Source organism: Oncorhynchus mykiss, chromosome 3 (assembly GCF_057628025.1).
Source record: "Oncorhynchus mykiss isolate SJ-2025 chromosome 3, ASM5762802v1, whole genome shotgun sequence".
In the NCBI taxonomy this organism is placed as follows: Eukaryota; Metazoa; Chordata; class Actinopteri; order Salmoniformes; family Salmonidae; genus Oncorhynchus; species Oncorhynchus mykiss.
In genome coordinates, this window is record NC_143024.1 from 26371775 (window position 1) to 26389671 (window position 17897).

The following is a 17897-nucleotide window of genomic DNA, read 5'->3' on the forward strand; positions in this document are numbered from 1 at the left end:
GCCATTCTAGGATCTGTGACAGCGTGGGCACCACCATTGAGGCTACAACCCATAGGAATCCCCACCCAGTTGACTACTTTGACTACTTTAAAATGGAGGAAGCATGGTGGAAGCCCTCATTGATGCTGCGCATGATAAAATGGCCATTTGGCCACTAGAGGCCTCTATCATTCTCTGATGTTTTCCTCAGCACCACTGTGAGCGTTCTGTGCAAGCAGCCTGTCTCAGTGCCGCTCTGATGGCACACACACACCACAGAATAAATTCATCAACTGTCAAAGCACAGAAAAAAATGTGAATTTGTTATTTAATTAATTTAAACTGCAACCTGGCCACGGATTTGTAGAATGTTCAAAATAGACTCACCAAATGTTTTCCTCTCACCTCTCATCAGGCTCTTAGGAACACAATGTTTGGTGATGTGTCAGTAAGCAGTACTCTGTCCCTCCCCCTGTCCTCCCAGCACCAAGGCCAGAGGATCACCTGTCAGGCCTACAGCTCTCTGCTGTCTGAGGGAGTCAACACCTTCTTCAAGCTCAACACCTTCTTCAAGCTTCTTCAAGTGTGTGGGTTGTATACATGTGTATATTTCTCTCTGTTTGTTATACACAGCTTTTGAATACTTCATTTGTTTCACTGTGAATGCTCAATTTGTTTCACTGGGATCCAAATAAAGTATTGAATATGTGTGTGCACAGTTATGAGTAGGAGAAAAAGAAAGTGTGTGCTGGTGGGTAATGAGGCTTGAAGCATGATGGTAATGTGACACGATAGTGTGCATGGCAGGCAGTTTTGTTTGTGTGTGTTTGTGCTGTTCTCTGTGTTTGCGTGTGTGTGTGTGTATGTGTGTGTGTGTATGAGTGTGTGTTAATGTTTTCCTTTGTTGTGACTGTGAGTTAGACAGGCTTTGTGGCAGTGTGTTCTAATTGTGTGTGTGCTTTGCAGCACAGCCATGTTATTCTTTGATGCTGTTTCGCAGGCTGTAGCCAGCCAGCTCTTCAAAGCCTGCTGCTCCGTGCGAGCATGAAGGAATGTCACTGTGTGTTTGTGTGCAGCTGCTGTTGGACAACACTACTGTCACTCGCTGTTTTAATGCCTGTCCCTCCACCTCCCTCCCTCCCTCCCTCCCTCCCTCCCTCCCTCCCTCCCTCCCTCCCTCGTTCTCTACCTACCTCGTTCTCTCCCTACCTCTCACCCTGCCTCCTGTGTGAATTCAGTCTTTTTTTGATATTGGTGGACGCCGCTTCTCTACAGGTTTTTATTTTATTTGCACTGCTGTCGCCTTTCATGGCTGACATGGTTTCTTCGTGTCTGGGTTTGTGTGTTTTTCTCCCTTTGTGTGTGTGTGTGTGTGTCAGATCCCCCAGAGTTCAGCCCTGACCATCCCCAGAAGATACAGGTAGTGGAGGATGAGATAGCCATTCTTCCCTTGCCAACATCTCCTGCAGTTGGCTCTACCGCAAGGAGGAGCTGCACAAAGGTGATCTACCCTGCTCTCTTCCTCTCTCGCTGTGGTATCTCTTTATAGCCAGCCAACTAACTCTCTAGAGCTGAGCCAGAACCTGCCTGATTCTCATTCAAATCAATTCAAATTGTATTTTATTTGTCATATGCTTTGTAAACCACAGTGAAATGCAGAGAGAAATAAGATCGATAAATAATAGAAAGTAAAACATAATAATAAAAGTAATAATAAATACACAATGAGTAATGATAACTTGTCTATATACTGTACACATGGTACCAATACCGAGTTAATGTGCAGGGCTACGAGGTAGTTAAGTACATATAACTAGGAATAATGTGACAGATAATAAACAGTAGCAGCAGCGTGTTGAAAGTTAATGCCAAAAGGGTCAATGTAGAGAGTCAGGGTAGCTATTTGGTAAACTATTTAACCTGTATTTTCACGTTCGGATGAAAAGCGTGCCCAGAGTAAACTGACTGCTACTCGGGCACAGAAGCTAAGATATGCATACTATTAGTAGATTTCTAAAACTGTTTGAATGATGTCTGTGAGTATAACAGAAATCATATGCCAGGCGAAAACCTGAGAAAAATCCAACCAGGAATTTGGAAATAGTAGTCATTGCCTTTCGAATATACAGTGTACATGGGGTCACATTGCACTTCCTAAGGCTTCCACGAGATGTCAACAGTCTTTAGAACCTTGTTTCAGGCTTCTACTATGAAGGGGGAGCAAATAAGAGCTGTTTGAACCAGGTGTCTGGCAGAATGTCTTGAGCTAAGTCTCGCACGTGGCCTTGAGAGCGAGCTGCGTTCCCTTTCATTTCTAAAGACAAAGGAATTGTCCGGTTGGAATATTATTGAAGATTTATGATAAAAACGTCCTAAAGATTGATTCTATACATCAATTGACATGTTTCTACGAACTGTAATAGAACTGTTTTGACTTTTCGTCTGGACTTTCGTCTGGATTTGCCCACGCCTTGTGAATTTTGATTGGTGAACTAAACAAACAAACAAAAAGGAGGTATTTGGACATAAAGATGAACTTTATCGAACATTTATTGTGGAACTGGGATTCCTGGGAGTGCATTCTGATGAAGATGATCAAAGGTAAGTGAATATTTATAACGCTATTTCTGACTTTTACTGACTCCACAACATAGCGGGTATCTGTATGGCTTGTTTTTGTGGCTTAGCGCTGTACTCATATTATTGCATGATGTGCTTTCACCATAAAGCTTTTTTGAAATTGGACACCACGGTTAATTATATGCACAAAACTTGTATCTTTTATCAAAGTTTATGATGAGTACTTCTGTAAATTGATGTGGCTCTCTGCAAATTCGCCGGATGTTTTCGAGGCACAACATTACTGAACATAATGTGCCAATGTAAACTGAGATTTCTGGATATAAATATGAACTTTATCGAACAAAACATACATGTATTGTGTAACATGAAGTCCTATGAGTGCCATCTGATGAAAATCATCAAAGGTTAGTGATTCATTTGATCTATATTTCTGCTTTATGTGACTCCTCTCTTTGGCTGGAAAATGGCTGTATGTTTTTCTGTGACTAGGCGCTAACCTAACATAATCGTATGGTGTGCTTTCACTGTAAAGCCTTTTTGAAAAAGGATATGATGGCTAGATTAACAAGAAGTTAAGCTTTAATTTGGTGTATTGCACTTGTGAATGTATGAAAGTTAAATATTTCAAAAATATATTTTTGTATTTCGCACTCTGCCATTTCAGCGGATGCTGTCGAGCGCTCCGCCTTATGAAGTTTTAACTAACTATTTAGCAGTCTTATGACTTGTTTAGGGTCCTGTTGGTTCCGAACTTGGTGCATTGGTACCGCTTGCTGTGCGGTAGCAGAACAGTCTATGACTTGGGTGGCTGAAGTCTTTGACAATTTCTAGGGCCTTCCTCTGACACCGCCTCGTATAGAGGTCCTGGATGGCAGCGAGCTCGGCCCCAGTGATGTACTAGGCCTTACGCATTATCCTCTATAGTGCCTTACAGTTGGATGCCAAGCAGTTGCCATACCAAGTGGTGATTCAGCCAGGGCCCATTCCAAATCTTTTCAGCCTCCTGAGGGGGAAGAGACGTTGTCATGCCCTCCTCACGACTGTGTTGGTGTTTGTGGACCATGATAGCTCCTTAGGGACCAAGGAACTTGCAGCTCTCGACCCGCAACAGCCCCACTACAGCACCGTCAATGTGAATGAGGGCGTGCTCGGCCTCAGTTTTTTGTAGTCCACGATCAGCTCCTTTGTCTTGCTGACTTTAAGGGAGAGGTTGTTGTCCTTGCACCAAACTCCCAGGTCTCTGACTTCCTCCCCTATAAGCTGTCATCGTAAGTCGTCAGCAAACATAATTATGGTGTTGGAGTCATGCCCAGTCACGCAGTCGTGGGTAAACAGGGAGTACAGGAGGGGACTAAGCATGCACCCCTGAGGGGCCTCATGTTGAGGGTTAGCGTGGTGGATGTGTTATTGACCTGGGGGTGGCCTGTCAAGAAGTCCAGGATACAGTTACAGAGGGAGACGTTCAGTCCGAGGGTCTTAGGTTAGTGATGAGCTTGGAGAGCACTATGGTTTTGAACGCTGAGCTTTAATCAATGAACAGCATTCTCACATAGGTGTTCCTCTTGTCCAGGTGAGAAAGGGCAGTGTGGAGTGCAATAGAGATTGCTTCATCTGTTGATCTGTTGTACTGGTATTTAAATTGAAGTGGGTTCAGGATGTCTGGGATGATGGCGTTGATGTGAACCATGACCAGTTTTTCAAAGCATTTCATGGCTACAAATGTGAGTGCTACGGAGTGATGGTCTTTTAGACAAGTTACCTTAGCGTTCTTGGGCAGAAGGACTATGGTAGTCTGCTTTACTGGGTCAGGGAGAGGTTGGAAATGCTCTGAGTACGCATCCTGGTAATCCTTCTGGCCGTGCGGCCTTGTGAATGTTAACCTGTTAAAATGTCTTATTCACATCTTTTATGGAGAGAGTGATCACACAGTCATCTGGAATAGCTGGTGCTCTCATGCATGGTTCAGTGTTGCTTGCCTCAAAGTGAGCATAGAAGGAATTTAGCTTGTATAGTAGGGCAGCTCGCAGCTGGGATTCCCTTTGTAATCCGTGATAGTTTGCAAACCCTACCACATCTGCCGAAAGTCAGAGCCAGTGTAGTTGGATTCGATCTAAGTCCTGTATTGACGCTTTGACTTTTTGATTGTTCACTGGAGGCCGTAACGGGATTTCTTATAAACATACGGATTAGTGTCCCGGATTAGTGGCAGTCCTGTTGCTTAGCATCCGCTTCATCGGACCACTTACGTATTGAGCGCGTCACTTGTACTCTTTACTGGTAAGTAGGAATCAGGATGATAGAGTAATGGTCAGATTTGCCTAATGGAGGGCAAGAGAGAGCTTTGAATGTGCTTCCGTGTGTGGAGTGAAGGTAATCTAGCGTCGCCTCTGGATGAGCATTTTCTTGTTTGCTTATGGCTCCATACAGCTGGTTGAGTGCAGTCATAGTGCCAGCATCAGTTTATGGTGGCAAATAGACAGTTACTAAAAATAGAGATGAAAATAGTATGGTCTATATCTTATCATGAGGTTTTCTAACTCAGGTGAGCAGTACCTAAAGACTATTTTAATATTAGAGATTGCATACCAGCAATTATTAACAAGGAGACACACTCCTCCCTACTTGAGGTTACCCAACGCTGCCGTTCTGTGCTGCCGATGCATAGAAAAACCAGCTAGACGTACACTGAGTGTACACAACATTATGAACACCTGCTCTTTCCTTGACATAGATGGACCAGGTGAATCCAGGTGAAATCTATTATCCTTATTGATGTCAGTTGTTAAATCCACTTCAATCAGAATAGTTGAAGGGGATGGAGACGGGTTGAAGAAGGATTTTGAAGCCTGAGACAACTGAAACATGGATTGTGTATGTGTGCCATTCAGAGGTGTCAGGCGCACCAGTTTGTGTCATGAACTTCAGTGCTGCTGGGTTTTTCATGCTCAACAGTTTTCCGTGTGTATCAAGAATGGTCCACCACCCAAAGGACATCTAGCCAACTTGACACAACTGTGGGAAGCATTGGAATCAACATAGGCCAGCATCCCTGTGGAACGCTTTCACCACCTAGTAGAGTCCATGCCCTGACGAATTGAGGCTGTTCTGAGAGAAAAAGGGGGAGGCGGGGTGCAACTCAACATTAGGAAGTGTTCATAGAAACATGTCAAACGATGTATAGAATCAATCTTTAGGATGATTTTATCATAAATCTTCAATAATATTACAACCGGACAATTCCTTTGTCTTTAGAAATGAAAGAGAACGCAGCTCGAACTCACGGCCGCGAGCGAGACTTAGCTCATGGTATTCTGCCAGACCCCTTAGTCAAACAGCTCTTATTCGCTCCCCCTTCACAGTAGAAGCCTGAAACAAGGTTCTAAAGACTGTTGACATCTAGTAGAAGACTTAGGAAGTGCAATCGGACCACATTTTACACTGTATATTGGATAGGCAAAGACTTGAAAACCTACAAACCTCAGATTTTCCACTTCCTGGTGGATTTGTTTTTGCCTGCCATATGAGTTATGTATACTATGTTATACTCACAGACATCATTCAAACAGTTCTAGAAACTTCAGAGTGTTTTCCATCCAAATCTACTAATAATATGCACATCTTAGCTTCTGGGCCTGCGTAGCAGGCAGTATACTCTGGGCACCTTATTCATCCAAGCTACTCAATACTGCCCCCCAGCCATAAGAAGTTAAGCTTTATTTTGATGTATTACACTTATATTTTCGTGAATGTGGAATATTGATATTTCTGTAGTTTGAATTTGGCGCACTGTAATTTCACTGGATGTTGTCAAATCAATCCCGCTAACGGGATTCGAGCGGGATTTGCTCTTAAGGGATCCCTAAGAGGTTCTCTACACTCAGTGTATATTATCCATGTCCTTGTTCAGCCACAACTCAGAGAAACATAGGATATTACAGTTCTTCAGGTCCCATTGATAGGACAGTCTCAAACGGAGCTTGTCCAGTTTATTCTCCAGTAATTGTACATTCGCCAATAGAACGGAGGATAGAGACGTTTTTTGTACTCGTAGACGTAGTTTCCTCAGGGTGCCCGCACATCAGCCTCGCTTCTTTTCCGTGTCTCGTGGATCAGGGCCCGGTCCAAGGTGAGCACTATGTCCTGCGCCTACGAATCGTTGAAGTAGAAATCTTCATCCAAATTGAGGTTAGTGATCACTGGTCTGATGGAAACATTCTGTACAAATGACGTAAATGTGGGTCGCTATTTTTCTGAATACATCACAGCCGTTCCTCTCCTGGTCTACCCTCTATTCCCTGTCATCGGGCCACAGCCACCACACTCCTGTCCCTAACCTCCCACCTCAACCTCCACCACCGCACCATCCTCCCAGAGGGGTTACCCAGCCATTAAAGGAGAGATGTTGCGGTACAGTGGTGGTCTGGGCTATTGTTTCTGTGGGAATATTGCCAGGCCAATCAATAATCTAAGCATTAGATGTCACGTATAAGCCATGAGTGGCTTAGGGGTGTGTGTGTGTGTGTGTGTATGTGTGTGTGTGTGTGTGTGTGTGTGTGTGTGTGTGTGTGTGTGTGTGTGTGTGTGTGTGTGTGTGTGTGTGTGTGTGTGTGTGTGTGTGTGTGTGTTTATGAACAGAAATGCATCCTCGGTACCACTTTACTGAGAGCACAGAGTTTGAGATCTGGAATGTGACAAGGCGAGACACCGGGGTCTACACTGTGAACTGTACCAACGAGGTGGGGTTTGACAATACCATCATCACTCTGGACGTACAGTGTAAGTCTGACCCACTGGCGTTGAATCTGGTTTGTCTACTCACCTCAACACTGTGTTAGCCCACTGAGCTCAAGTCTAGGCATTAGCTCAGGGACTGAACACAAGTCTTCAGGACTTGGGCAAGGTTTCTCAGTCCTCACGCAAGTGTGGTTCATCAAGCCACTTACATTACATGCCAGTGTTGTACACCCAATACAACCCCAATCCTGTCACAACCTTGAACCAACCGACCGACACATCTCCATCCCACTGCCTCCACTCTTAATGATGTAATAATAGCAGGTCTGAATGTTCCAGTAAAACCTACAGTGCAGAATGAGCCTAATGGACAGACAGCACAGCGCTGTCCTGATCCGATGGAACCTGACAGTTGAAGGCATCCATAATGTATAGAGGATTGTAATAGCTTTTATGGGTGGCACTGTAGCCCACTTAACAATGTTGTTCCTGGTTGAAATTAATGTGGTATGTGAGAAGGCCGTAAGTGTCACTGGTGATTCCATCAGTGTGCTGTGTGTATGAACACAGACGGGGGCGTTGGGACACTAATGCCACTACTGTTATAAGTAGATGGTACCCACAGGAAGAGAAGAGCACACAGCCAGGTGGAAAGGGATTACACTACAGTATGTTGATGGAGTCATAGTGCTGCTGTATCCAGGACATAGTGACTGACTGAAGGAGCGATGGAATGAGGGAAAGTGGGCCATGATGACTGCAACCTCCCTGCCTCTGTCTCGCTCAAAGTTAAGGTAGGGGACAGGCAGCATGCAATGAAGAACCTCCAGCGTGACGTGGCCCAATTTATGGACACTGAATTGGGCAGGGGTGTTTGACAGTAGGGGGTTGGGACAGATCCAAAATATACTGGGGTTAAATTGATTGGCAAATATTTAATGTAAAGTGGTCAGAAAGGTAATTAGTTACAGTATGTATAGGGTGTCTGTAGGATCAGTGATGCATAGAATAGAATAGAATAGAGTGGAATATAATACAATATAATGGAATAGATTAGAATGGAATAAAATAAATTATAATTATTATATTTGCAGAAAGAGTTGGGAGTTGGTGGGTGGTGAGTGACTGATTGTTCCCTAAGTTCCAAAGTAGAATTGTACTTTTATATTGTTTCTCTCGTCCTACTTTCTAATTGTCTACTCCCCAGATGCCCCTAGTGTGAAGATGGAGAATGACCCAGTGTATGTGCACGGGGGGAGACAGCAGACCTGTTTTGTGTAGGAGATGCAAACCCCATCATCAACACTGACATGTTTTCCTGGAAATGGCTGGTGAGAACCCCCATATGCCCATCTCATTTCACCTCTCCATTCTCCTGATTTGATTTCCCTTTATCTGGCCTCGTTTCTTTTATTTTACCATTTCTTGCCGTTTATCACTCCCCCTCTTAAATGCAGAGACGTGCCATATTTCACTGGCTCTAACTATCCTTCCGCCCCACCTCTCCCGGCTTCCGGCTCCACACTCGGCCCAAATCCAGAAAAATAGCTTTCATTACGGAGCGTCGACTAAAGGGCACATTTATCAACGTACGCTCTCTATCCTGTATCTAATGCTCTCTTTTTTCTCTCTCTTTTACTCTTTTTCTCTCTCTTTCTCTTTCTCCGCTCCCCCTGGAGTACCTGTACTGATCTTGCACAGGAGGGGGTGGGGGTGTACGAAGGTATGCATGCTGTCCTCCTGTCTTCCTCTCAATTACCCCTCTCTCTGTCTTCCTCAGGGTGAGGGGGAGATGGAGGAGATGGGGGAGCAGATCCAGGATGAGGCCACTGGGCAGCTGACCATCCAAGGGGCGACTCAGGTCAACGCCGGTCGCTACCAGTGCACTGCCAACAACAACATAGCGCCCCCTGCCAGCGTGGCAGTCCAGCTGGTGGTGCGCTGTGTGTCTAACGAGCTCTACCAAGATCTATCAATCATGTCGTGTGAATACATCATGGGTGCAACGGAGTGGAAAAGCGTTGTATATTGTGGGTGTCTTTGTTTGTGTGGCACCGTTAACTATTTCTATGCACATCTGTATGCATTTGCATGTATTTCATGTTTCTGTCTATCCATTTCTGTTTGTACATGTACAATATGAACATCTCTGATGTGTGTTTGTCCTTTCCTGTGTAGTTAAGCCGGAGCTCCAGAAGGGGGCTCAGTGGAATAAGGTGGCGAGCAGAGGGGATAGCACCAGAACAGCAGAGGTGGTGTGCCAGGGAGAGGGCATCCCTCAGCTCCACTTCTCCTGGGCTTCTCCTGCCTGCCCTATAGCCATATTGTGTGTGTATGTGTGTGTGTGTGTGTGTGTGTGTGTGTGTGTGTGTGTGTGTGTGTGTGTGTGTGTGTGTGAGTGTGTGTGTGTGTACTGGCAGCTCTTGGCTGACTGACAGCTCTGGAGGCTCCTGGCTGGCTGACGACTCTGGCGGCCCCTGGCTGACTGGCGGCTCTGGCAGCTCCTGGCTGACTGGCGGCTCTCGCGGCTCAGGACAGACTGGTGGCTCTGGCGGCTCAGGACAGACTGGCGGCTCTGGCGGCTCAGGACAGACTGGCGGCTCTGGTGGCTCAGGACAGACGGGAGACTCTGGCGGCTCAGGACAGACGGGAGACTCTGGCGGCTCAGGACAGACGGGAGACTCTGGCGGCTCAGGACATACGGGAGCACCTGTAGGGAGAAGACGGAGAGACAGCCTGCCACCGGAGGGCTGGTGCTTGCAGGTGGCACCGGATAGACCGGACCGTGCAGGCACACTGGAGCTCTTGAGCACCGAGCCTGCCCAACCTTACCTGGTTGAATGCTCCCCATAGCCAGGCCAGTGTGGCGAGGTGGAATAGCCCGCACTGGGCTGTGCTGGCGAACCGGGGACACCATGCGTAAGGCTAGTGCATGTACGCCGGCCCGGGGAGACGCACTGGAGACCAGATGTGTAGAGCCGGCTTCATGGCACCTGGCTCGATGCCCACTCTAGCCCGGCCGATACGAGGAAATGGAATGTACCGCACCGGGTTATGCACACGCACCGGGGACACCGTGCGCTCCACCGCATAACACGGTGCCTGCCCGGTCCCTCTCGCTCTCCGGTAAGCACGGGAAGTTGGTGCAGGTCTCCTACCTGAACTCGCCACACTCCCTGTGTGCCCCCCCAATACATTTTTGGGGCTGCCTCTCGGGCTTCCAGCCACACTGCCGTGCTAGCTCCTCATAATGCCATCTCTCTGCTTTCACTGCCTCCAGCTCTGCTTTGGGGAGGCAATTTTCTCCTGGCTGTTCGCAGGGTCCTTTACCGTTCAAAATCTCCTCCCAAGTCCATTTCTCCAAATATCGCTGCCTCTCCTGCTGCTGCTGCTGCTGCCTGTTACCACGCTGCTTGGTCCTCGGTTGGTGGGTGTTTCTGTAGCGGCTGTCTTGGGTAGAAGAAGCAGAGGACCAAAGCGCAGCGTGGTTAGTGTTCATCTTTTTAATAAACAACTGAACACTTCAAAAATACAAAAACAACAAAGTGACAACCGAAACAGTTCTATCTGGTGCAGACACACAAAGACTGAAAATAACCACCCACAAAACACAAAGGAAAACAGGCTACCTAAATATGGTTCTCAATCAGGGACAACGATAGATAGCTGCCTCTGATTGAGAACCATATCAGGCCAAACACAGAAATAGAAAATATAGAAAAACTAACATAGACTCCCCACCCCAACTCACGCCCTGACCATACTAAATAAAGACAAAACAAAGGAATAAAGGTCAGAACGTGACACAACTGCTCAGCACCAGTATGTGTGCGTGCGTGTGTGTGTAAGAGTGTGTGTATGTGTGAATGGGTAAAAGGTCAGAGGTTAGGTCAGACATCAGGGCCCAGGGATGTTGCTATGATGTAAAACACGTACTTTACAGCCAACTGCTAGAGTCCCATTGGTCCTAATTTAGCTACGTCCTCTCATATAATACTGTTGGGCGTTTGTGTATGCGCTGCCTTGTCCACGATTTTATTAGTGTGGTAGGACCCTCCAGCTTATAGAGAAAATATTCAGTCTCTCTCGACAGTAGGAAGAGCAAGTTCTCAGTGTCAGACACCCTTTAGCTATGTCATGTATATTGATATATCTCTCCTTCTTCCCCTGCCTATAGCTCTAATTCTCCTCTCTGTCAGATAACGCTGCAATAATGCGCTTTCCTCTCTCCGCGCGCAAAGGCTGAGTCGCCCTCTAGCTCTCTAGCAAGCGTATTCCTACGCCGGCGATGTCAACACTGCCCCTGCTCCCAGCGAGCCCCCTGGCCTCCATTGAACACATTTAATGTTTACCATAAAAAGCGTGAAATACAATCCAATATCCACTGCTGCTTTTTTTCTCTCCCTCCGTTTTTTTTTACTGCCTTGAATATTCATAATTAATCTGACGCAGCGATAATAAATGTTATATGCTTCCTTATCATCAGAAGGCCGGGCAAGGAAAGAAGGCTGTATTCTCTCTATCCCTGCCCGCCTCTCTGCCGCGGTTTGGATTAAAAAAAGACAGATCCAAATAAGACTGACCCCTCTAACCTCGTATCTTATGAGCGGAACTGATAATGGAAATGATTTACTCTGCAAACAGAGCTGCCTATACCGCCTGCAAGTATAGCTTCTCTCTCTCATTCTAGTGCTGAACTCTCTCCTTCTCTTCTGCTCTCTTCCTCTGTCGTTCTCTCTTGTTTATCCTTTCTATCCTCCTATTTCAACTACCCTTCTTTCTACCCCCCCCCTCTCTTTATCTCAGCTTCCATCTCTCTCTCTAACACACAGATCAACCAGATCCTCCCTCAGAGATCTGCCTGGTCAGCTTCACCCATGCCTCTGCAACTCTAGAATGGATCCCAGGCTTCGATGGGGGATTGGAGCAGAGATTCCATATCAGGTGATAGAGCATTGACTACAGTTTGACTGAAAATCATGTGTCAAATATTGTGATCTCTTCCTTGCATTCATAAGCAACCAACACATCCTTGATATTAGGAACAGGTCATGATCAAGGGTCAATTCCATTTCACTCCTTTCAGGTTAGAGTCCATCCATGTACTGACTAAGATGCTGTTGATTGACAGCTACCGTTGGGAGCAAACATCTTCATTGTGACAGGCCTGTCCCCCGCCACTACATACAACTTTTCTATCAACGCACTCAACTCCATGGGAGAGAGCGGCTATGCAGACAACAACTCAGTACACACCATCACCAGCGAGGGTCAGTCTAGAGCAAGTTCACAACATGACTTCTGGGTCCTAGCTAGGAGAGGGACAATGGTCGGACATTAGATGGTTTGGACTTCTGCCCAGCTGGTATTGAGATCATGTTATGTCTCTATGCCCCATTTGGTAGAACATTAATAATCTTGGCACTATATGGGGAATAGGATGTCATTTGACCTTTGACCCAGGTTTATCTTGCAGCGTTAGAACAGCATTGATGTTTTTTTCCCTGTCTTCCATGGTTCTTCTAACCAGAGTGGGAAGGAGCAATCCAGGAAGAAGATCCCTTTGGGGAGGGTAATTTAATTCAATTTTTGTTTGGACTGTGGAAAATGGCTATTTGCAAAGCAGCTAGCTTCATTTGGCTCTTTGAATAATGGTACTGTAGTTATGGCAGCCGTGGTCATAAATGCTACCTTCTTTCCTTGTTTTAGTCTTCTATCAATGAAGGAAGTGAGAGACCGGCTTTCATACTGATTATTATTATCCCTTAATACGTTTGACTCAATATGCAATAAATATATTTACCACAAAAGAGTCAAAACTCAGAGTGAAGTTCAATTGTTTAATACCGAAGACGCAATAGCTGTAATAGGCGCCTGTCAAACGGTGCAGCCGTATACTTGCCTTTTGAGTGGCGCAGCACTCTCTTATATCCAAGCAAAGCTCCCCCACCCATACAATGATATATCAGTAGTTTTCCACTCACATCACACAGCGCTTTCCACTGAGCCTTTCACCCTGATTAAGGACATGGTCTTCTGTTAACCATGACCAAGGCGTTTCAATCATCTCAACCACTGCTGGCACAACTTCCTCTTATCTTGTTGCTGTTTAGGCCATTGAGAATACTTGTGGTTTCCAGTGACCGGAGCCCTAACAGACAGTTACTTAAAACTACACACTCCCTAATATCAACTAATCCTATTTCTCTACTTTTACCATCACCTTACAATAACAAAACATTGTTCTACTTCCCCTTAATCACACAAAAGCTATTAATCACACAAACCACAATTATTTACAATCAAACAACCTGTTCCTGGTTCTTGCTTCCTTATGATGTCATCATGGTGGATCAACTCATTCCTGTTCTTGTTTCTCTTGTAAACCAGACACGAGAGGGTTGTCGCTGTATCAGACTGTGATCATGGCGGTGGTTGGTGGGGCTCTGCTGCTGGCTCTCAACTGGCTGGGCTGCTTTCTGTGTCTGAGGTGGAAGAAGAGGCGTGGCCAGACAGGTAACCGTGGCAATACCATGGTCAAGGTTGTGTGACTGTTTTCTTCTGTATCTCAGTCTCAGAAACCTCTGCCCAAGTTACCAAAGAGTTGAGCCTGAATCTTAATGCAACTCTCATGTATTTCTTTCTTTCTCTCTCCCGCAATTTCTCTCTCTGTGTCCTCTTCTCTTCTCTTCCTCCTTTCCCTCCAAACACACCCATCTGCCCCTCCCTCCATCCGCAACCATCCTCCAAGGCTGTCACTTTTTCCCTCTATCTTTCCCTTTATCTAATTTATTTAATTTCTGTTTTCTCTCCCCTTCCCTCTCTTTCTCTCTCTCCCTCACTCCATCCCTCCCTCACTTCCTTTATCTCTCTATCCGTTTCCCTCCGTTTCGGTTCCCTACAACTGTCAGGTCGTCTATCTCACGTACCTCTCATCTCACTCTCTCTTCTCCACCCCTCGTTCTCACCTACCATCAACTTCTCTATTTTTTTCATCCATCCTTCTCTGTCAGACCTCTTTTACTTCTTCAATAGAGCCCCTATCCCATTTCTAATCCCCACTCATTCATCCCCCACCCTCCCTCCCTCCCTCCCTCCCTCCCTCCCTCCCTCCCTCCCTCCCTCTCTTCTCCAGAGAGTAAAGGCAGTGTTTCAGATGGGAAGAAGAGTGAAGGTAATGGGTGAGTCATCATCTTAGTCTGTCTCTGTGTCCAGGCTAATCAGCACCCAATCCAGTCCAGTGGGTACAGACAAATGACTAACCGTCCAATCCCCTCTCAGAGGCCTAAACCCTGCCCTACTGACAGACCCCACGCAGGACCCACAACAGCAAAACTACAGGACCCTGTGATGGACAAAAGTCTCCTGGTTTGTATATTGTAGTGTATCAACAAAAGAGTAACGCAGACGCTCCTGTCAGTCTAAATTTGCAATTGGGGGCAAATCCAGGTGTCACATCCAAAAATACTTCAAATGCCATACGCCACATTGCATTGACAGTGCTATGCTCTTGTGCACTGTACTGTAGTGTTCATGTCTTTGTATCTAGCTATTTTCTCCCTGAGGATTAAGAAAGAGTGACATACGAGTTGTGGGTGGGTGATGAGATGGAGGGTGTTGATTGGATGCCTTCATTTAAAAATGGGAAAATAAATAAATAAAAGATTGGGATAGGAGGATGTGGGTGGGTGGTCAGGGAGTTGGGATGTGATACTTTGTTTTCTAATAAAAAAAAAAGAAAAAAGAATGGAGGTTAAATGCTTTGTTCTGTCTGTCATTTCCAGGTTCACTGTGTTCACTGCCAGCGGCTCCACCAGGTACGAGGTCAGAGGGCTGGTGAACCCTGCGGGTTCATCGACAGCGGGTCAGAACCAGACAGCAGCGTATATGGGTGCTATGCTGGGGTAAGAGGGGGGGGGGGGGGGGGGTGCGGAGAGGCTGGGGGAGGAAAGAGAGGGGAAAAAGGGGGATACTTAGTAAGTTGGCAGAGGGGGAGATAATAGAGAGAGTGAAAAACACAGTAAAGTAGAGTGGTGGATGAAGGGGAGAGAAGAGGAAGTTGACAAAATAAAGAGACAGATGGAGGGGCTTAGAGAGGAATAGGAGAAGAATAAAGTGAGAGAACAGGAGGGTGAGAGGTAGGAGGATGCTAGCAGACAGAGGTGGAGAGGTGAACAGAAAAGGAAGGATTAAGGAAGAGGGAGATCGGTCAGAAGAGAGGAAGTGGAGGAGTCAGGCATAACGAGGGAAACAGAGGAGAGATAAACGAATAAACACCTTTGGCTGTTCTCAGAGTAGGAAAGGGAGATCGATAGTCCACAATTAGCATTCAAAATACACTTCGATCCTGGGGAAATTGCACATTGTGAAAGGCCAACAAGGCTTTGAACCCTGCAGAAAAATGTTAAGTAGAATATAACAACACCGTCAGAAAGAGACTATTAGAATAGGCTCTAATGCAAGCAAATTCTCCTCAGAGATGTTAGCTAACCTTGAGTTATAAAACAATACATCTAGTCTAGGCTACAAAATATACTGTTTGTCAGGTATCTCTCTACAGAGTCACCACGTACAGTACAGCATCTGTCTCTGTTATTCACCTATGGTCTTTGTCCTCCCAGGAGAGCTCCCACTACTACTACCCCACCAGTGACTACTGCCCCTCTCTCTACCCCCACCCCGAGGGAGCACAAGGGCAAGGTGAGTGAAATGAAAATACTACCTATGAATAATACATCACAAGAGCAAAGACAGAGACATTTCTCTGTTTAACTTACCTCTTTGGCTCTCTTTTTCAAGATGGCCGCCACTACCCACTGGAGGCCATAGGCCATGAGTATGAGGAGGTGAGAGACTGGGGCATGTATCAGGACATGCTGTATCAGGACATGCTGGGGTTGTCTCTCCCACTGTCTCCTTCCCAGTTTGACCCCTGGTTACCAGAGCAGAGGCGAGAGTGGAGACCACCCCCACCCAGTTACCCTCAGGTCAGCACAACCCTACTGGGATGAAGTACTAGTTATTGATCCCCTGTGGGGTGATGACCATTATAGTTTCACATATTGGACTAGATATGTTTTATCACCTTGGGTTTTTTCCAAATAACATAGAGATTGGATGGGAAGTTTCGCATCAAAATTATTTCAAGTTAGGATTTGGCCTACAGTGCTATATAGTACTGTCATGTCTCTCACCTTCTTGACACAGCTTTCTTCTCCAACAGGGAAGTGGGAGGGACATGATTGCCCTGCAGCAGCCAATCAGAAGGAAGAATCCGGTGGATGAGCGATGCCCAGAGAGAAGCGACTATGATTTACCTTTTGAGCTCAGAGGACAGTTAGTTTAGGAAGCTTAGGCCTTGATTCCAGACTGTGGACAATACCTCAGACTCAAATACAACCTCTTAGTGCTGTGTTGGTATTGAGTACAATATGAATAGGAAGCCTTCCAACTGTTACTACCAAAAGGTACAGTATTTACAGTAGGTGATATTGTGGGACAGTCAATCAATACAAATTAGGCCTACCATCGATCCAAAGACCTCAAAGATATAAAATGTAAAAGATGAAGCAACTAAACATGCAGAGTTTTTCGTACATATTTTCTAGTAACAGTTGATTATACTCTACTGTACAAATAAAATGGATAATCTAGGCCTAGGCCCAACTGATACACAACTCCAACATGCCTCCAGTGTTTTATACAGATACATGTCAAATCCAAAATATTTCTCCAACAAGAGCCTTTACTGGAAATGTCACTCCAGCAAGATGAGAGATGAAGAGGAAGAGACAAAGTCAGAGAAGATGACAGGAAACTTCAATCAAGTTCTCAGTCCCGTGGGGCCACAGGTTTCCCTCCCTCCTCCCCAGACCATCTTCCTACCCCAATGCCCCACTTCCTTCTCCTCCTCTCTCCCACCCTCTTCCCTCCCACTCCGCTCTTCTCTCCCACTCTCCTCCCTCCCACTTCCCTTTAGACCAGTCAGTACTACATCCTACAGAGCCTGCACTCAGACAGGCAGAAAGACAGACAGGTAGACAGTGACACAGACAGTCAAGGTAGACAGTCAGACATCCGCTGGCACTTTTGGGCCATATGTGAAGCAGGACTCGCAGTGTCACCCAAGCGGAAACCATCTCCATACGCCTGCTTGCCGTGGGCACCTTGCCCTTTTGAACAACCTGCCTGTCTGTGACACACGTCCTTCACAGCAGCAGACGAAGCCTGGGATTATTACAACACATGGTCACTGCCCAAGCCTCCTCCATCTCCCTTCCCCTCAACCTCCCCCTTTCCCTCCCTCTCCCCCCTCCTCTGAAACAAAGAGACCGTGAGTCCTCCCGGTGCGCCCCTCCAGCCCTGGGGTGAGCCTCTGAAGGTCGGGGATGAAGACAGTAATTGAGCGTGGTAATGTGTTGTGAGGGTAAAACCACCACACTGTATCTACATGCTGCCTCCCTCCTGCTAATCCTGTTGTCTTTCACATTTCAGTTTCAACTCATCATTCTAGAGAGAGAACATGCAGGCCATTAGTCCTACTGTGCGACGAGAAAGAGAGCGAGAGAGAGAGAGGAAGGGAGGAAGGCAGAGAGAGAGGT

General features: G+C 46.2%; 1 protein-coding gene across 1 annotated transcript; it reads left to right on the top strand.

Moving 5' to 3' along the window:
- Window positions 1-1215: 1215 nt before the first annotated feature.
- Window positions 1216-16982, top strand: LOC110510950 (uncharacterized). Its single transcript, XM_036969876.2, is given in 14 exon segments — window positions 1216-1480; window positions 6614-8627; window positions 9077-9326; window positions 9475-10422; window positions 12103-12240; window positions 12428-12566; window positions 12827-12868; window positions 13687-13812; window positions 14432-14477; window positions 15081-15142; window positions 15145-15200; window positions 15918-15996; window positions 16096-16283; window positions 16520-16982. Coding segments are annotated over 11 exon segments (1071 nt in total). The 5' UTR covers window positions 1216-1480; window positions 6614-8627; window positions 9077-9326; window positions 9475-10350; the 3' UTR covers window positions 16643-16982.
- Window positions 16983-17897: the final 915 nt, after the last annotated feature.